The sequence below is a fragment of the Berkeleyomyces rouxiae genome (assembly GCF_048999995.1).
Source record: "Berkeleyomyces rouxiae strain 22BRR77 chromosome Unknown BrBRR77_ptg000002l, whole genome shotgun sequence".
NCBI lineage: Eukaryota > Fungi > Ascomycota > Sordariomycetes > Microascales > Ceratocystidaceae > Berkeleyomyces > Berkeleyomyces rouxiae.
This window is the reverse complement of record NW_027396492.1, coordinates 3,854,356-3,873,919: the sequence shown is the minus strand read 5'-3', so window position 1 is coordinate 3,873,919 and position 19,564 is coordinate 3,854,356. Positions and strand designations below refer to the sequence as shown.

At 51.6% G+C, this 19,564-nt stretch overlaps 6 protein-coding genes across 6 annotated transcripts; 3 read left to right on the top strand and 3 right to left on the bottom strand.

Annotated features, from left to right (window-relative positions):
* Positions 1-994: 994 nt before the first annotated feature.
* BROUX77_002658 (uncharacterized protein) lies at positions 995-5,923 on the bottom strand (the record flags this gene model as incomplete). The annotated part of the gene is made up of 1 exon (XM_073747223.1): positions 995-5,923. The coding sequence occupies one exon, from the start codon at positions 5,921-5,923 to the stop codon at positions 995-997; it is 4,929 nt and encodes a 1,642-aa protein (XP_073607740.1).
* Positions 5,924-6,890: 967 nt separating this feature from the next.
* On the top strand, positions 6,891-9,629 carry BROUX77_002657 (uncharacterized protein; the record flags this gene model as incomplete). Its single annotated transcript, XM_073747221.1, has 1 exon — positions 6,891-9,629. One exon carries the CDS (start codon positions 6,891-6,893, stop codon positions 9,627-9,629), a length of 2,739 nt encoding a protein of 912 aa, XP_073607739.1.
* A 730-nt stretch (positions 9,630-10,359) lies between these two features.
* BROUX77_002656 (uncharacterized protein) lies at positions 10,360-11,226 on the bottom strand (the record flags this gene model as incomplete). Its single annotated transcript, XM_073747220.1, has 1 exon — positions 10,360-11,226. One exon carries the CDS (start codon positions 11,224-11,226, stop codon positions 10,360-10,362), a length of 867 nt encoding a protein of 288 aa, XP_073607738.1.
* Positions 11,227-11,479: 253 nt separating this feature from the next.
* On the top strand, positions 11,480-16,897 carry BROUX77_002655 (uncharacterized protein; the record flags this gene model as incomplete). Its single annotated transcript, XM_073747219.1, has 4 exons — positions 11,480-11,540; positions 11,835-13,483; positions 14,163-14,818; positions 15,127-16,897. 4 exons carry the CDS (start codon positions 11,480-11,482, stop codon positions 16,895-16,897), a joined length of 4,137 nt encoding a protein of 1,378 aa, XP_073607737.1.
* Positions 16,898-17,368: 471 nt separating this feature from the next.
* On the bottom strand, positions 17,369-18,529 carry BROUX77_002654 (uncharacterized protein; the record flags this gene model as incomplete). The annotated part of the gene is made up of 1 exon (XM_073747218.1): positions 17,369-18,529. The coding sequence occupies one exon, from the start codon at positions 18,527-18,529 to the stop codon at positions 17,369-17,371; it is 1,161 nt and encodes a 386-aa protein (XP_073607736.1).
* A 104-nt stretch (positions 18,530-18,633) lies between these two features.
* On the top strand, positions 18,634-18,882 carry BROUX77_002653 (uncharacterized protein; the record flags this gene model as incomplete). The annotated part of the gene is made up of 1 exon (XM_073747217.1): positions 18,634-18,882. One exon carries the CDS (start codon positions 18,634-18,636, stop codon positions 18,880-18,882), a length of 249 nt encoding a protein of 82 aa, XP_073607735.1.
* Positions 18,883-19,564: the final 682 nt, after the last annotated feature.

Genomic DNA, 19,564 nt, shown 5'->3' with positions numbered 1-19,564 from the left:
CACACCCGAGTAGATAAACCGGAGTGACACCTCAAGGTTACACAGACCACCAAGTGGTATAACCGTATCATCATACGTCCTTGGAACATTAGCGTGACACAACGGAAGCGGGGTAAGGTGCCAGGCATAACCCTATGCAATGGCAATGGCAAGAATGGCTATTCATGACACAAGGCCAGAGCCGAGTCGCTCCATGTTGTTGATGGTAGTGAAACTGCTGCGGAAACTTTGGTTTTTCAAATCACGAAGCTTGGGGGCTACCACATCATCCTGGGGAAATGCTGGCTCGACGCCCATAACCCGGAAATTTCTTGGCCTTCCAATACGCTCAAGATATCGGTTACTTCTACCGCCGATGGCAATGCTGTGGCAGCTTCTGATTCTTCTTCTTCTTCTTCTTCTGTTTCGACTGCTTCTACTGATTCTGGCGCTTCGTTTGATTTTTCTTATACAAAAAACGACAAAAATATTGCTTCTACCGCTGGCAGTCAGATTGAGGGATCTGCTCCTGCTTCAGCCACTTCACCCCTTCCTTCTTTTATTGCACAATCGTCAGCTGTGTCTTGTTCCTGTGTGACGGTGTCGTCTCAGGCTTTGTGTGACGGGTTGTCTAAGTACGGAGAAAACTCATAGTTAGGTCCAATGCTGTTTATTATCTTTAACATAGGGAAGAAAAGAAAGAAAAGGAAGAAGAAAATCTAAACTAAAGATGGGGGAACTGGCTCTGCTTTATAGGCATTCAGGAATCCAGTTGTGTGGGCCCCACCAGGGCAACCAGCCCTATGACCCCTGTACAATAAAAGTGGGGCATCATCCCTGTACACAAAAGTGTGTCCCGACCCACTTGACACAAAAAGTGGGTCGCACCCTGGTCGACTAAAAGTGGGTCCACAAACCCTAACCCGAAAGTGGACCCAACTTCAAATCACACAAAAAGTGGGTCAACATGGATCAGCCCAAAGATGATCCAACATCGGGTCCACGACCCGTAACATTACCCCCCTCCTCTCATCCGTGTGCGGGGGCCTGTCATAGCGCCAGTCTGTGGCTCTCCAACGTCATCCTCATCTCCAAACTCGGCTTCGAAAGTCTCCAGTGCTTCCGTCTCCTCAAAGTCGGCTCGCGGTCTCCAGTCTGGCTCTGCATACCCTGCCCATTTGACAAGTACCTCTCTGCGGTAGCCTCTTCCTACGCGTCTCCGGCGGCTTCTCAAGATTCGCTCGACCAAGTATTCAGGCTCTCCATATTCGTTCTCTTCGAGCGCGGGGGGTTGCGTGTCGTCGGTCTTTTGGGAGGGGAGTGGATTCCCGGCTGCTCTCTTGATCAGGTCGACATGGAACTTCGGGTAGATATTCGTAGGCACATCAAGCTCGACAACGTGGGGAGATACGACTTTCGTCACTCGGTATTTGGCGTTGACCCACGACATTTTCTTGGAAATCTGGGGTGTCGAAATGTTCTTTAGCTTGAGCCACACTAGGTCGCCTACTTCGAAACGTTCTTGGCTGCTGCGTGACTTGTTGGCCTGATTCTCCATTTCTTGCTGTCGTGACGCCATGGCGGCTTGTGCCAACTCCCAGCCTTCACGGAATCTCTCAACGAATCTCTCGGCGTCTTGCTGTTCCAGTGTCTTCGGCGACTCTTCCGGTTGGACTTGCTCGATCGTGTCCACATGGTAGCCGTGGGTGAGGAAAAACGGGCTCACCCCCATGGACGTATTGCGGTTGTTGATGGCTAACATTGCGGCAGGCAACAGTTCCGGCCAGTCGTACTGGGAATAGGTAACGAACGCTCTCATGTACGCCAACACTTCCTGGTTCATCCGTTCCGTGGCTCCGTCTGTCTGGGGATGGAATCCCGTGGATAGTCTTCTCTCGATGCTGGTTAAACGACATAGGCTGCTCCAAAATTCGCTCGTCCAGTTGGTTCCTCTGTCTGACGTGAGGGCGTGTGGGAAGCCGTGATACTTCCAGTGACATTGCAAGAATCTCTCGGCGCAATGTGTCGCGGTCATTGTTGTCATCGCTTCAAGGGTCACAGCTCCTGTCAATCTGTCGACAATCACCATCAGGTATCTCGGGTCGCCGGGCTTCCGTGCCGGCAGTTCAGTCATGAAATCGATTCCCAGCTCTGAATGTGGTCTTTCCGGTATCGGCAGTGGTCGTAGTAGTCCTTTCTTCCGTTCTCGCCAAACTTTGGATCTTCCGCACACGTCGCAGTTCGCACAGAAGCGACGTACATCTCTCGAAATACCGGGCCAGAAGAAGTCGCGTGATAGAATGGCAAGCGTGCCGTCTCGTCCCGGGTGGCCAGTAACGTGTGAATCATGTGTACTCTGAATCAACGCTGTCCGTAGGGGCTCCCAGTCTGGTATAAAAAGCTTCTGTCGATATACAAGGGCGCCTCGGTTGTCGAATTCACATTCGGCTATGGATATAGCCACCTTCTTGGTCAGTGTCGGGGGAAAACTTCTCTCTGCGGTCGCTAGAGCCTTGTACATTTCGTGGAAATCGCTGTCCTTCGTCTTTGCTTCGTCCCACAGGCGCTGTAAATCTTGCTGCGAAAATATCTGGTCTCCGTGGGGGACAATGTCGGTTCTCTGAACGATCTCCGCCGGGGACAGAGCTACTGTCGTTGCTTCGGGAAGCCAGTGATCCTTGACTAGCTTCATGATTCGAGATTTGAGTCGCTCATCATCCTCGCCCTGGGGGGTGTCCTGCTCTCGTCGACTCAACGCATCGGGCTTTCCGTTCTTGACTCCTGCTCGAAACTCCAGTTGGAAATCATACTCTGAAAGTGTCTGTGACCACCGAACCTGTCTCTCCGATAGCTTGCGCGTTGTCATGAAATATTGAAGATTCCTGTGGTCGGTAAGAATCTTAAACGGGGCTCCAAGACTCTTTAGTTCGCCTCTCCATTCTTCAAGACACTTTATGACAGCCAACAACTCTTTATCATGGATCTCGTAGTTGACTTCGGCGGGGCTCAGCTTCTTTGAGAAAAATGCAACGGGGCGGAGGCTTCCAGTCTCGTCGACCTGCGACAGCGTACCTCCCAGTGCCCATCCTGAGCAGTCGCACTCTACTATTGTAGGCCGTTCTTCATCCCACATTGCTAGCACGGGGGCTCTCATGAAGTCGTTCTTCAGCTTCTCAAAGGCTTGATTTTCTGTCTTGCTCCACTTCCACGGCTCTTCTTTCTTCGTAAGTCGAACTAGCGGCGCTGCAACTTCGCTGAATAACGGGATAAATTGGCGGTAAAAATTCGCAAAGCCAAGAAAACTGCGGACGCTTTTCACATTCGTCGGAGGCTGCCACTCGCGGATTGCAGCCACTTTAGCGGGATCAACTTTTATCCCCTCTCCGGCCTGGATGATAAAGCCCAGGTACTTCGTCTCGGTCACTGCAAACTCGCACTTGTTCAGGTCTAAACGTAGACCAGCATCGCCCAATCTCTCCAACACAAGGTTCACTTTTCTCATGTGGTCCTTGTGACTTCCGTCGGTGTAAATTAGTACATCGTCAAGGTACGCGGAACAAAAGTCGTCCAAATAGTCGCGGAGCGTGCTGTTGATGTATCGTTGAAACGTGGCGGGTGCTCCGGATAGTCCAAAGGGCGTAACTAGCCACTCGTATAGGCCGAACCTGGTCCGGAAAGCGGTTTTCCATTCGTCGCCTTCTGTGATTCGTATCTTGTGAAACGCGGCGCGGACATCGACCTTGGTAAAATAGCGTGCCTTGGCTAGCGCTCTCAGAGTTTCACTGATTAGCGGCAGCGGGTAACGATCTTTCTCGGTTATGTCGTTCAGTGCTCGATAGTCCACGCAGAATCGCAGACCGCCTCCGGGTTTCCGAACAAACAGGACAGGGGCGCCTCCGGGGGAGCTGCTAGCGCGAATCCATCCCTTGTCTAAGTGGTCTGCGAGCGTCTTGCGCAGAACCAATAATTCATCTCTCGACATGTTGTACAGGGGGCCCCATGGGACCTCTTTGTCTCGTCCTTGTTCGTCTTTCTTCATCTTTATAGCGTGGTCGATGCCTGGTCGGTTGGGCGGTAAATCTCCTTCGCCATCGTCTAGGAAGATCGGTGCTAAATGCTTGAGTTCCTGCGGGAGTCTCTCGGAAATCTGTTCTCTTGTGAGGCGGGCTTTCACTTCGAGGGCCTTGTTGATGTCTTGAATGGAGGCCGAAAACACTTGTAGCTTCTGTTTGCTCTTCCTTCCTCGTCGAATCTCTGCGGCAAAAACTGCTGCCATCACCATGCTTGCTTTGGGGGCGCCAGCGTGCGCTTCACGCCAGCCTTTCTCTCGGACAATAAGTCGGTCTCCTTGATCCTTGAAGGTAATCATTCGCTCTTTCGCGGAGTACACGACGTCGTTCTTCTCCATCCAGGGCTTTCCCAGGATCATGTCGTAGGCTAAATTCGGTATCACGTAACCGTAGACTCTCTCTTTGCGACCGTCGATATCAATGTCGCACACTGCAATTTCTGAAATCCATCTCTTCTTCGTGTCGTTTTCTGCAAGTAGTAGCTCTCTTCTCTTCACGGGGATACGCTGGAGACCCCGTCGCTTGACTAAACCTTCGTCAAATGCTGATGTTACCAAGCATCCAGTGTCGAGCAGTGCGTCACAATAAAAGAAGTTGTTGACGAAAGTCTCGATCAAAAACGGTGTGGAATGCATGTGGTTGACTGCATCAGCATGGACGATGTTGGTGCCGGTTCTCTTCTTGCGTCTTCTCTTCTTTAAACTCAGGGGCCGAAATTCGTCTGGGTCTACTCTTGTGTCCGCATCGTGTGGAACACTCTCGATAATCTCGTCCATCGGCTCTGAAACTTCTGGAATCATTGCATGGTTCATTCTCGCTGGTCGACGACTCGGGGCAAACTTCGGGCAGTCAAGAGACCGGTGGCCCGTGGCAAGGCAACGGAAACAGGCGTTGCCAGACTTTGCTTTCTCTTTTTCATCTGCAGATCTCCAAGGTGCACGGGGTTTGACGGGACGGGTGCGTTGGCATTCATTGCTCGGGAGCGGCGTGTGGAAGGCGTTGACACTCATTGTCACGTGTTCTTCATCATTGTCGGGGTGCGGTTGCTGGTCCACGACGCTCGGGGTTACAACTTTGGCGGACATTGTTTCTGCTTTCGTCTGGCTGTACCACGTCAAAGTCTTCGACGGGTCCTTGGAACTATATCCTGGTAGCGCTTCCACTCGTCCCGCTACTCTCTTTACTTTCTCAACCCATCTTGGGTAGTCGTCGTTGGGGAGGTTTTTGACTGTGAGGTATACCTGAAGTGTCGAGTTTATGGCGGAGTTCAGGTGTAAAATCTTAACGCGGTCGGGCCAGTCCAAACCTCCACATAAGCCAACTTGGTGCTCGAAATCTTGTAGGAAAGACACAAAACTCTGGTGACTTCCCATCTGTATAGCGCAGAGCTTCTGGCCTGCCTTCTGGATCGCGTCCTTGTCTTCAAACTGGTCGTTGATGTGCTGAAGAAAACTCTTCCAATCCCAATTGTGTATGGCGCCATCGGTGAACCATTGTTCTACTCTCGCTTGTTGCTCAGCGTGAATACTCATGAAAATGCTGAGACAAATTGCTTGGGAAGACCCGATGACGTGAGCTGCGATTTGCGCGCGGACCTTCAACTGTTTAAAATATCTGGGGAAGGACAAAAGCTTTCCATCCCACTCTGGCCACGGTGCGTTGTAGCGGTGGTTAATCATCGGTTGTGAAGGTGGTAGGGCAAGTGCAGGCGCGGGAGGAGCCGGGGCTTGTAGTTTCGCGTGGTTCTGTAGTATCATCTGGACTATTGCGAGTTGCTGAGGCGTAAATACCTCTAATCCTGGGGTATTGGTGGGCTGCTCCTGTTGGGAGTCGCGGGGTAGCCCGGACAGAACATCTTCTGACTTGTCGTTCATCGTTAAAGTATGCTATCTCACGGCCTGAATGCGAGTCTTAGCTTCTTTCGTCACGTGCGGAACGTGGTATTCTTCGCTTAAGAACCTTGACACTTATGCAAGGTCGGCGGACTTCGTGTGGTGGGGGGACGGGAAGCTTCCTCACAGGCTTCTAAGAGAACATAAGGGGTAATGAAGCTTCCTCACAAGCTTCTAAGATAACAAGGGGTAGTGAAGCTTCCTCACAAGCTTCTAAGATAAAAAAAATGTGATGTTAAAGATAATATGTGACGGGTTGTCTAAGTACGGAGAAAACTCATAGTTAGGTCCAATGCTGTTTATTATCTTTAACATAGGGAAGAAAAGAAAGAAAAGGAAGAAGAAAATCTAAACTAAAGATGGGGGAACTGGCTCTGCTTTATAGGCATTCAGGAATCCAGTTGTGTGGGCCCCACCAGGGCAACCAGCCCTATGACCCCTGTACAATAAAAGTGGGGCATCATCCCTGTACACAAAAGTGTGTCCCGACCCACTTGACACAAAAAGTGGGTCGCACCCTGGTCGACTAAAAGTGGGTCCACAAACCCTAACCCGAAAGTGGACCCAACTTCAAATCACACAAAAAGTGGGTCAACATGGATCAGCCCAAAGATGATCCAACATCGGGTCCACGACCCGTAACACTTTGCATCGCTTTGCCAAAGCTGAGAAACTACAGATTTATCGTGTCACCGCTCAGGAAGTCCTGGATTATCTCAATCAGGAGGACCTAACTCCGGAACAAGAGCATGCACGGCTCCTTGAACGCATCCCGAAGAAATACCATGACCTACTTCCTCTGTTCTCTCGAGAAGGTGCTGATCAACTACCACCTCACCGGGACATTGATCATGCGATTAACTTCGTTCCCGATGCGAAATACCCCAAGGCCCCGCTGTACGATATGACTCCACTCGAGTTGCAGGCTGTCAAAAAATATCTAGATGGCATGCTTGCTAAAGGCTTTATTTCCTCTTCCTCTTCGCCGCTGGCTTCCCCGATTCTTTTTGCTAGGAAGCCAGGCAGTTTACGATTCTGTGTTGATTTCCGAGCCGTCAATGATATCACCATCAAAGACGTAACTCCTCTGCCTCGGATCAATGAATCACTGCGCACGGCGGCTACGGGAAACATTTTTACAAAGCTGGATCTGAGAGCTGCGTACCACTTGATTCGCATCAAGAAAGGTGATGAATACAAGACAGCTTTCAGAACTCGATATGGCATTTTTGAGTACAATGTGATGCCGTTTGGGCTCACCAATGCTCCTGCCACGTGTCAGAAATATGTCAGCGAGGTCTTGTCGGAGTATTTGGACATATTCTGTGTCTGTTACTTGGATGATATCCTGGTGTTCTCTCTGAACCAAGAGGAACATGATGTTCATGTGCGCAAAGTCCTGCTAAAATTAGCGCAGGCCAGTCTGTTTGTCAAGGGTGAAAAATGCGAATTCGACAAGACTGAAACTACCTTTGTTGGCTTTGTTATTTCAGCCGATGCTCTGAAGATGGACCCCGCTAAAGTTGCGGCTGTCCGTGAGTGGGAGGCTCCCCGAACTGTTAAGGGAGTCCAGTCCTTTTTGGGTTTTGCCAATTTCTATAGGAGGTTCATCCGTGACTTCTCTAGAATCTGCACACCTCTCTTCGAGTTGACTAAAAAGACGCAATCTTTTGTCTGGTCCTCTGAATGTGAGGCAGCATTTCACACCCTGAAGGACCTTTTCTGCTCTGAACCTATCCTCAAGCACTTTGATTACCTGTTGGACACTGTTATTGAAACAGACGCGTCTGACCGTGTAATATCTGCCGTCATGTCTCAATACCACCCGACTGACAAGGGGCTTCTACTACACCCCGTGGCCTATTTCTCTCAAAAAATGAATCCTGCCCAGTGTAACTACGGCGTAGGTGACAAGGAGTTGTTAGCCATTGTGGAGTCTCTAAAGTCGTGGCGATTCATGGTTGAAAGTCTGGAAAAACCTGTTCTGGTATTGACGGACCATCGGAATTTAGCCGTTCTTAAGCAAATTCCGGCCATGAACAGACGGCAAGCGAGGTGGGCTATGGAACTGAGCGAGTACCGTTATGTCATCACTTATAGGCCTGGCTCCTTGAATTCTAGAGCTGATGCCCTGACCAGACGCTACGAAGACCTCGTTTCTTCTTCTTCTGAGGAGGATAAAGAGCTGTGTGCTCCTATTATTCCCCCTGAAAATTTTATTGGTACCATGTCTTTGGTAGACGAGGTAAAAATCGCGCTATCCACGGACAAGTGGGCTCTTGATGTTATTTCTGCTCTTCGAGGCCAGTCGACCAAACCTCCAGATGTGGACCTCAGTGTCTGCAGGCTTGACAATGACGGTCTTTTGTTTGTCAACGACCTTCTATATTTGCCGAACGAGGATCTACGAGTTCGTGCATTGAAGAATTGTCATGATATTATGCCTAGCGGACACCCTGGACAAAAGAACACTTTTGAACTTCTTGTTCGGGAATACTGGTGGCCCGGGATGCGTCGTGATGTCATCCGGTACATCCGAAATTGTGAGGTCTGCCAACGGATCAAGTCCGCGCGACATAGTCCCTACGGTCTACTGAAACCTCTGACCATTCCGCAAGCTCGGTGGACATCTGTGTCCCTTGATTTTATCACCGGCTTGCCGGTCTCCAATTCTTTTGACATGATTCTCGTTGTCGTCGATAGGCTTAGCAAAATGGCTCACTTTATACCTTGCGATTCCTCGCTGGATGCTGCAGGTTTTGCTAAGCTCTATTTGTCAGCAGTGTATAGGCTCCACGGTCTGCCATTGGACATTGTGTCCGACAGGGGTAGTCTGTTTACGTCGGCTTTTTCCAAGGCTTTAGCCAAACTGTTGGGCATAAAGCAAAATCTGAGTACTGCGTTCCACCCTCAGACCGATGGTCAGACTGAGCGTGTGAACTCTATTTTGGAGCAATACCTGCGGGGTTACACCAACTATAGACAGGACAATTGGGCTGATCTTTTGCCCTTGGCGGAGTTCTCTTACAATGACTCCGAGTCCAGTTCTACTATGCTGACGCCCTTCTTTGCGAACCACGGGTTTCACCCCAGAAGTGGGCGTGAGTCGCTCCCAGTCTCTGTGGAAAAAGGCCCGTTGCGGAACTTTGTTAAAGAGCTTGACAACATTTGTCAGTTTTTAAAGACTGAAATTACGTGGAGCCGTGAGCGGATGACCGAGTACGCGAATCGACACAAATCTTCCGCCCCTCTCCTTCGAGAAGGGGACTTAGTGTGGCTTTTGAGTAGAAATATTCGAACTACTCGTCCTTCAAAGAAGTTGGACTTCAAGAAGCTTGGCCCATTTAAGATTCTACGGAAGGTGTCTTCGCATGCCTACGAGTTGGCACTCCCTGCCACTATGAAGGTTCATCCCGTCTTCCACGTTTGTCTGCTGGAACCATGTGCGTCGGATCCTCTTCCTGGCCAGAAAAACCCTCCTCCTCCTCCCGTCATAGTAGATGGCGAGGAAGAATTTGTGGTCAAGGAAATTATAGGCGTGTCTTCGCGTGGCCCTCTGCAATATCAAGTAGTTTGGGAGGGCTATGAACATGATGGACCCTCCTGGGAACCTCTGGACCATTTAGCCAATGCACCTGAGAAGGTTGCAGAATTCTACAAGAGGATGCCTAACGCCAGACGATCTTAGTACTGCTGTGGAAATCAGTCATAAAAAGGGGGGCTACTGTCATGAATAGCTATCCTGACACTGCTCATGCTAAGGGTTATGCATGAGACCTACCCCACTCTTCTTTTCCACAACGCCGAAGGTCGGCGACCTATGAAGATGCGCTTATGGCACAGGTTGGTCTGTGTAGATCGTGAGTTGATCAACGGATATGAGGTTGTCGTGGGATGTGCTGAGCACGGGTGCTCTGATAGACGTTGTTCTGCTGCTGCAGAGTTTTCTTGTTGCAATTGCCATTGCGTGCTTAGGTGGGGGTTGTTATCTGGTTCGATTGTTACGAACCTGTTACGTCTTGTTTACACGAGACTTATCTTTTGTTCGTAGTTAGATGTTGATTGTTTCTAGCTTGGGAAGACAGAGTTTTGTCAGGAGCGCCGACAACATAAATATCGTCGTCTCCTGCCCTGAGTTGATCAGGTTTACTCTTGTTCTCCAAGCTTAACAATCACATGCACTTGCTTACCTTCTTCTTCTTCTTTATACCATTCTGTTCTTGCTTTCTTTGCAGTTCAACCTTTCTTCTTCTTTGAAGTGTGTGATTGTTCCTCCTCCTTCCTCTTTGTGCCGCTCTATTCTCAGAATAGCCATCTAAGTTGTGTGTTGCCTCTTCATCTCAACCGACCATACGTCTTAGCACTCTGTCTAACTGACGTCTTCCTCCACAGGCCCGACTGTCCACCTCAGGAACCTATCATTGTCCCGAGTCGTTGGCTGTACCCGGAACCCTAATCCTTTCTTCGGGCCCTATCCGTAATACAGGGGTGGCGTTTTTTTTGCTGGCACAGGGCTCACTGCCCAGGACAGAAGGCGCGGCTGGCACCTCAGGTGTCTGCGTCGCAGCCTCGCTGTACGCAGCCACGGCTTCAGCCTCGTGTGCTGGCTTGGGGCGGGCAGCCTTTGAGACTTCCATCTCAACCAGCGTTTTGTGGTCGTGGCGCGACATTACGACGAGCCCGCACTCGTTGCCAAACTGGCGCAGGATGCGCATCAGCTGGGCCTCGGAGGCTGACTCCTTGAGTCGTTCTAGAACAAGGAAGACCTCGTTCATGATGGCGGCGTTCTGCTCGTCGCGCCGGCGCTTGCGCTCCAACATGAGAGCAATCTCTCGGGCGCGCTTCGCCGGAATCGTCTGGTCGTTGTTGTTGTTGTTGGTGTTGTTGGTGTTGTTGGTGTCGTTCTCATCGCGCTGAGCCTGGCTGAACACGAACAGGTTCCCATCCAGTGCATTAGGCGTCGGCGTTGTCGCGTCCGAGTCGCGCGAGTCGGGTGTCGAGGGAATCTCAACCACCGGCGCATCTTCAACACCTGCATCGACTTTCATCGATGAGGTGACGGGCGCATGCTGCGACGGTGAACGCAGCAGCTCGTCGTCGTCGGAACGCGGTTCCTGGCTCGCCATCTGGGCAAAACTCAGCCCCAGGCGCGTCGTGCGGCGCGTTTCATCGCGCGCGGTCGGTTTCTTGTCTATTTTGTTCGATGCACTGCTCGAACTAGTCTTGGAATCAATTGAGCTGTTGCTCAGAGTCGTTTTGGTGAGTTTTTCTGTCGATTTGGCCATTTTTGCAAAAGTTTTTTTCATCAAGAACTTTACCTCGGCTTCATTGTTGAACCCGGCTCCGGCATCCGTGCAGACCCAGACAAAGTCAAAGCTATCCAGGAATGGGAGGCTCCCACGTCTGTCCGCGGAGTCCGTAGTTTTCTTGGGTTTGCCAACTTCTTGTTACGGGTTGAGAACCCGTGGTTGGATCAGACAGAGCTGATCCAGTGCTTTCGAATGCAGGTCGTTTCACCGAATTTGGACAAGGTTTCGGATGAACTTCGGCAACTCTTCGGAGGCTTCGGAGAGCTCGGACCGGGTCGGACTTGAGGTCCGTGGGTAGGATTCGCCTAATCCGGCAGGATGCAAAAAGGTCCGAAGTGTTCCGAGGGAAACTGAGGGATTCCGACGGGATCGGAGTTAACCTCGAGTTATCGCCGAAAACTCGGACATAAGGAGCTCACGGAGGGATATTGAGCCGATCGGGAACTTGCATTTGTAAGCACAAAAATGTCTATATAGTAGACCCAAATCCGCTGTTTAGTTTAGTCTTTCTTCTTCCTTTTTCTCTCCATCAAAAGATAATAAACAGCATTCTGGTCATAACTGCAAGACTCTCTTGTACTTAGTGAACCGCTCACACTTCTACCGCTGTTTTGTCCCCGAATACTCCACCGTCGCTGCTCCCCTGACTCTGCTGACCAAGAAGGACCAACCCTTCAAGTGGGAAGACGAACAACTCCGTTCGTTTGAAGCTTTGAAGAAGGCCCTTGTCTCTGCCCCGCTCCTTGCCACCTTCGACCCTGACCTCCCCACCATCGTTGAAGCCGATGCTTCCGGCTGGGCCCTGGGAGGTTCCCTCAGACAGCAAGGTGCTGATTCTCTTTGGCGTCCTGTTGCTTACTTCTCGCGAAAGCTCAGCCCAGCGGAAGTCAACTATCCTATCCACGATAAGGAAATGTTGGCCATCCACTCCTGCCTCCGCGCTTGGCGCTCCTACCTCGCTGGCATCCCGTTCGAAGTACACACCGACCACCAGAACCTTTTGTACTTCCAGAAGCAAAGAACCCTGTCAGAACGCCAACGCCGCTGGGCCCATGAATTGTCCGAGTTCGACTTTCGGTTAATTCATCGACCCGGCGTTACTCAAGTGACCTCCGATGCCCTTTCCCGCCGCGACCAAGACCTGCCCCAAGACCTCTCCGATGAACGCCTCCAGTCCCGTGTCCACCAAGTTCTGCGCCCTGACGGGCCCGACTTCGTCATTGCCGCCGCCGTTTGGGCTAAAGAGCCTGACAAAGACCCTGAAGGAACCCTGACCCTCGACCACGCTGCCCTAGATGCCCCTTTTGCTGACCCGGAACTCCAGACCCTCTGGCACTCGGCACTTACCCATAACGAACGTTATTGGCAAGCGCGACAAGCTGTCCAAGAACAAGCCCGCTCGTTCCCCAACGAGTGGGGCCTTCCTTGGCAGATCAGCGAGTGTACCCTCGACTCCGCCACCCGTCTCCTCTGGCGTGACCGCCTGTGGATCCCGTACTACGAGCCCCTCCGCACTCGTATCATCCAGCAAGTCCACGACTCCACGCTCACCGGTCACCCTGGAGGATCAGCAACCCGTGATCTAGTCAGCCGCTCCTACGCTTGGCCTGGCCTCTCTGACGATGTCCGCCGCTTCGTTGGTAATTGCGACACTTGCGGTAAAAGCAAGATTTGGCGCGACCAGAAGCGTGGCCTCCTGAAGCCCCTGCCCGTCCCGGACCGTGCCTGGCAAGAACTCGCCATGGATTTCATCGTCGGTCTCCCTGAGTCCGAAGGCTGCACTACTATCTTAGGTATTACAGACCGGCTGTCAAAGAGTAAAATCTTGATACCGCTGAAATCGTATACTGCCTCTGACGTAGCCAGAGCCTTCATCACACACGTCTTTGCCCACCATGGTCTACCCCGCGCCATCACGTCCGACCGAGGTCCCCAGTTCACCGGTTTATTCTGGACAGAAGTCTGTCGCCAGCTCTCCATCACCCGCCGCCTCTCCACTGCGTTCCATCCCGAGACCGACGGCGCCCAAGAGCGCTCCAACCAGGAGATCGAGACCTACCTCCGTGCCTTCACTGTTTTCCTGCAAGACGACTGGGCTGCACTTCTCCCCCAAGCCCAGGTCGCCCTGAACAATCGCACCGCTACTGCCACTGGCCTTTCCCCTTTTTTCTTCACCCATGGTTACAACATTGACCCCCTTGACATGACTACCGACCACGAACCAGGCTCCACCGTTTCCCCCGCCTGTCATGAATAGCTATCCTGACACTGCTCATGCTAAGGGTTATGCATGAGACCTACCCCACTCTTCTTTTCCACAACGCCGAAGGTCGGCGACCTATGAAGATGCGCTTATGGCACAGGTTGGTCTGTGTAGATCGTGAGTTGATCAACGGATATGAGGTTGTCGTGGGATGTGCTGAGCACGGGTGCTCTGATAGACGTTGTTCTGCTGCTGCGGAGTTTTCTTGTTGCAATTGCCATTGCGTGCTTAGGTGGGGGTTGTTATCTGGTTCGATTGTTACGAACCTGTTACGTCTTGTTTACACGAGACTTATCTTTTGTTCGTAGTTAGATGTTGATTGTTTCTAGCTTGGGAAGACAGAGTTTTGTCAGGAGCGCCGACAACATAAATATCGTCGTCTCCTGCCCTGAGTTGATCAGGTTTACTCTTGTTCTCCAAGCTTAACAATCACATGCACTTGCTTACCTTCTTCTTCTTCTTTATACCATTCTGTTCTTGCTTTCTTTGCAGTTCAACCTTTCTTCTTCTTTGAAGTGTGTGATTGTTCCTCCTCCTTCCTCTTTGTGCCGCTCTATTCTCAGAATAGCCATCTAAGTTGTGTGTTGCCTCTTCATCTCAACCGACCATACGTCTTAGCACTCTGTCTAACTGACGTCTTCCTCCACAGGCCCGACTGTCCACCTCAGGAACCTATCATTGTCCCGAGTCGTTGGCTGTACCCGGAACCCTAATCCTTTCTTCGGGCCCTATCCGTAATACCGCCACTGCCGGCCACAACTGGCTCGCCAAGCACCGCGACGCAACCGCGTTCGCCCAGGCCTCCATGGCATTCGCCCTTGAAACACAGGAACGACATGCCAACCGGGGACGCCAGGCAGCGGAAGCTTTCAAAGTCGGCGACCGAGTCTACCTGCGTCTGCGCAACGTGCGCACCATCCGCCCCTCGAAGACACTCGACTGGCTTGCCTTGCCCTACCGCGTTATCCAAGTCGTCGGTACGCACGCTGTCAAACTAGACACGCCCACCGGTATCCACCCCGTCTTCCACGTGAGTCTTGTCCGCCGCGCCCGTGATGACCCTCTGCCTTCCCAAGTCTTAGCCAACCCGGAACCACCTGCAATCGCGCCCGAAGAAGCCTCCGGCGATTTAGTGGCTGGCGAGTACCTTGTCGACGAGATCCTACAACACAAGGTCGTCGACAAACGTCACAAAGTGCTCGTCCAGTGGACTGGATGGGCAGAGCCAACATGGGAACCCTTGTCACACGTCCTAGACACAGCAGCGCTCGAGAGATACGAGCAGACCCACGAGTGCCCCTGGAAGTTGCCAGCAGTCCCCCGGAGGAGACGGAGGAGGAGGCGATTGTAACGATCTATGGATCGAGGTAGGCTCAGGCTCCGCCCTCACCGCCGTTTACACCGCCGTCCACACCGCCTTGCACACCGCCGTTACTCACCGCCTGCCAAACCCGTGTGCACACCGTCGTTGTCAAGGGTACGCGTCATACCTCTACCGCGCGTATATAGATAGTGTTGTTTCCGCCCGTTTTCTTGTACATTAGTCTTTTCTCTTTATCTGTTTCTTAATTTATTTCTGCTGTTCTAAAAGCGTTCTCCTTTAGACCGTAAAGCCTTACACAGCGGGCCAAGGCTCGCGACTACGGCATTGAGTTTGAAGAGAGCAAAACTGAGCTGATCCACTACACCGATGCTGCAAAATGGGCCTCCCAAACTGTCCGAGTAGGTGATGTCACTGTGCGTCCCCAAAAGATGGTCAAGTGGCTAGGTTTCCATTTCGACAACAGACTTTCGTTTAAACAGCACGTCCAGGCACGGACCCAAAAGGCTGAGATCGCGTTCCGCGGCTTGCTTCGGCTCGCTTCGAACACGCGTGGACTGTCCATCGCGGCACTCCGTCAGCTCTACATCTCCTGTGTGGGTACCGTCGCCGATTACGGATCAATTCTCTGGTATGACCCGTCAAAACCCCAGCTCAGTCTGCAAAGGGTATACCAGAAACTGCAAAGCCAAGCTGCCGCCCGTATCCTAGGTACATTCCGCGGTTCACCAACACGCGCCGTCGAAGTCGAGGCCGGCCTCCCGCCCCCCTCTATTCGATTCGCCAAAGCACGCATGGCCTACGCCGCTCGCACTCTCCGCCTCCAACGCAACCATCCCGTCCGTGTTGCGTCCCAACCCGACAAGGACGAGCTTGCCCCCGATGACTCAGACCTGCCTCTCCTGGGGCATAACATGAGTGTCAAGACTCGACTCGGCTGCATCATGCGCGAGTTGAAGCCATTGGTGGCAGGCATGTGGAGACGAGAACGTCGCCGACAGGAGTGGGATAGTCCCTGGCAGCCGCCACTGACCGACCGCATCTCCATCGTCGTCGACCCTGGACCCAAGGAGGACGCTGCCGTCAGGCATGCCCAGTTCTTGTCAAGACTTCCGAACGATGCCGTCACCGTGTATACGGACGGCTCCAAAGAAGGCTCCAGGTGCTCGCTTGCAGCGTGCGTGGTCGATACCAAAACCGGTGAAGTCAAAACGAAAGTCAGTCACCGACTGCAAGATGTGGAGGTTGCAGACTGCGAGAGCGCCGCCATCGTGGAGGCACTCACGCTCCTCGCCAAAACAGAAAAAATAACAAAGCAAGCTCGCCCCTGCTATGTGTTTGTCGACAGCCAAGCTGCCATTGCGCGGCTCCGCAAGCACGGCCACTTCGCGTGGCAGGCCCGCCGCGTCCTCGGTACATTCACGTCGCCAGTCACGGTGATGTGGTGTCCCGGGCACATGGGCATAGTGGGGAACGAGATTGCAGACGCGGTTGCACGCCAGGCTCTCGAGAGTGATGATGAACGTAAGTTCAGCTCACTGGGCAGTGTCTTCGCTAGGGTTAGGAGGTTTACCATGGACAAGTGGGAGACTCTCTGGGCTTTTGAGCGAGACACCGCCGCTGGTCCCTCCCATGGCTCGCACTACCTGCGTACCATCGGTGGTGATCCAGTTCTCCGTGCTAAGGCGCCCAAGGTTTCCGGACCAAGATGGCTAACCTCGGCGTACTTCCAGATGAAGGTGGGTAAAGGCAACTTGTTGCCCTACCTGCTGCTCATCAAGAAGACGGACTCGGACCGGTGCCGCCGTTGTCAAGAACATGAAAGCGAGAGCGTTGAGCATGTGCTGCTGCACTGCGCCGCATTTTCTGCAGAGCGTCAAGAGATGGCCATGGCATTGAGTCCTAAGTCGCTAGATCTCCCGACGCTCTTCAATACGAATAACGGAACCGAGGTGCTGCTGAAGTTTGTTCGCAAGACGGGTTTTTGCACGAAGGCCTGGGTAGAAGGTGTGGGGACAAGAGAAAGTAGTGGTGTGAGGAGAGTGGAGGAAGTTGAGGAGTGAGGAGGAGTTGGTGCTTGTGTCTTTGGACAAATTACTGTGTCGAACACGACGTATTTCCTTTGTCGTTGATTTTGCTAGAGTTTGGATGTTGTTTTATTGTACCTTGCTATGTGTAGATTTACTGCACCTCGCCATAACCCTATCAGGTTCCATGCGAGTAATGAATAAAAAAAAAAAAAAAAAAAAACATCTAACTACGAACAAAAGATAAGTCTCGTATAAACAAGACGTAACAGGTTCGTAACAATCGAACCAGATAACAACCCCCACCTAAGCACGCAATGGCAATTGCAACAAGAAAACTCCGCAGCAGCAGAACAACGTCTATCAGAGCACCCGTGCTCAGCACATCCCACGACAACCTCATATCCGTTGATCAACTCACGATCTACACAGACCAACTTGCGCCATAAGCGCATCTTCATAGGTCGCCGACCTTCGGCGTTGTGGAAAAGAAGAGTGGGGTAGGTCTCATGCATAACCCTTAGCATGAGCAGTGTCAGGATAGCTATTCATGACATCCTGTCTATAGTTGGTGTAACCCCGCAGGTATTGCTCCAAAATAGAGTTCACGCGCTCAGTCTGACCATCGGTCTGAGGGTGGAACGCAGTACTCAGATTTTGCTTTATGCCCAACAGTTTGGCTAAAGCCTTGGAAAAAGCCGACGTAAACAGACTACCCCTGTCGGACACAATGTCCAATGGCAGACCGTGGAGCCTATACACCGCTGACAAATAGAGCTTAGCAAGACCTGCAGCATCCAGCGAGGAATCGCAAGGTATAAAGTGAGCCATTTTGCTAAGCCTATCGACGACAACGAGAATCATGTCAAAAGAATTGGAGACCGGCAAGCCGGTGATAAAATCAAGGGACACAGATGTCCACCGAGCTTGCGGAATGGTCAGAGGTTTCAGTAGACCGTAGGGACTATGTCGCGCGGACTTGATCCGTTGGCAGACCTCACAATTTCGGATGTACCGGATGACATCACGACGCATCCCGGGCCACCAGTATTCCCGAACAAGAAGTTCAAAAGTGTTCTTTTGTCCAGGATGTCCGCTAGGCATAATATCATGACAATTCTTCAATGCACGAACTCGTAGATCCTCGTTCGGCAAATATAGAAGGTCGTTGACAAACAAAAAACCGTCATTGTCAAGCCGGCAGACACTGAGGTCCACATCTGGAGGTTTGGTCGACTGGCCTCGAAGAGCAGAAATAACATCGAGAGCCCACTTGTCCGTGGATAGAGCGATTTTTACCTCGTCTACCAAAGACATAGTACCAATAAAATTTTCAGGGGGAATAATAGGAGCACACAGCTCTTTATCCTCCTCCTCAGAAGAAGAAACGAGGTCTTCGTAGCGTCTGGTCAGGGCATCAGCTCTAGAATTCAAGGAGCCAGGCCTATAAGTGATGACATAACGGTACTCGCTCAGTTCCATAGCCCACCTCGCTTGCCGTCTGTTCATGGCCGGAATTTGCTTAAGAACGGCTAAATTCCGATGGTCCGTCAATACCAGAACAGGTTTTTCCAGACTTTCAACCATGAATCGCCACGACTTTAGAGACTCCACAATGGCTAACAACTCCTTGTCACCTACGCCGTAGTTACACTGGGCAGGATTCATTTTTTTGAGAGAAATAGGCCACGGGGTGTAGTAGAAGCCCCTTGTCAGTCGGGTGGTATTGAGACATGACGGCAGATAAAAAAAAAAAAAAAACTTTTGCAAAAATGGCCAAATCGACAGAAAAACTCACCAAAACGACTCTGAGCAACAGCTCTATTGATTCCAAGACGAGTTCGAGCAGTGCATCGAACAAAATAGACAAGAAACCGACCGCGCGCGATGAAACACGCCGCACGACGCGCCTGGGGCTGAGTTTTGCCCAGATGGCGAGCCAGGAACCGCGTTCCGACGACGACGAGCTGCTGCGTTCACCGTCGCAGCATATTACGGATAGGGCCCGAAGAAAGGATTAGGGTTCCGGGTACAGCCAACGACTCGGGACAATGATAGGTTCCTGAGGTGGACAGTCGGGCCTGTGGAGGAAGACGTCAGTTAGACAGAGTGCTAAGACGTATGGTCGGTTGAGATGAAGAGGCAACACACAACTTAGATGGCTATTCTGAGAATAGAGCGGCACAAAGAGGAAGGAGGAGGAACAATCACACACTTCAAAGAAGAAGAAAGGTTGAACTGCAAAGAAAGCAAGAACAGAATGGTATAAAGAAGAAGAAGAAGGTAAGCAAGTGCATGTGATTGTTAAGCTTGGAGAACAAGAGTAAACCTGATCAACTCAGGGCAGGAGACGACGATATTTATGTTGTCGGCGCTCCTGACAAAACTCTGTCTTCCCAAGCTAGAAACAATCAACATCTAACTACGAACAAAAGATAAGTCTCGTGTAAACAAGACGTAACAGGTTCGTAACAATCGAACCAGATAACAACCCCCACCTAAGCACGCAATGGCAATTGCAACAAGAAAACTCCGCAGCAGCAGAACAACGTCTATCAGAGCACCCGTGCTCAGCACATCCCACGACAACCTCATATCCGTTGATCAACTCACGATCTACACAGACCAACCTGTGCCATAAGCGCATCTTCATAGGTCGCCGACCTTCGGCGTTGTGGAAAAGAAGAGTGGGGTAGGTCTCAT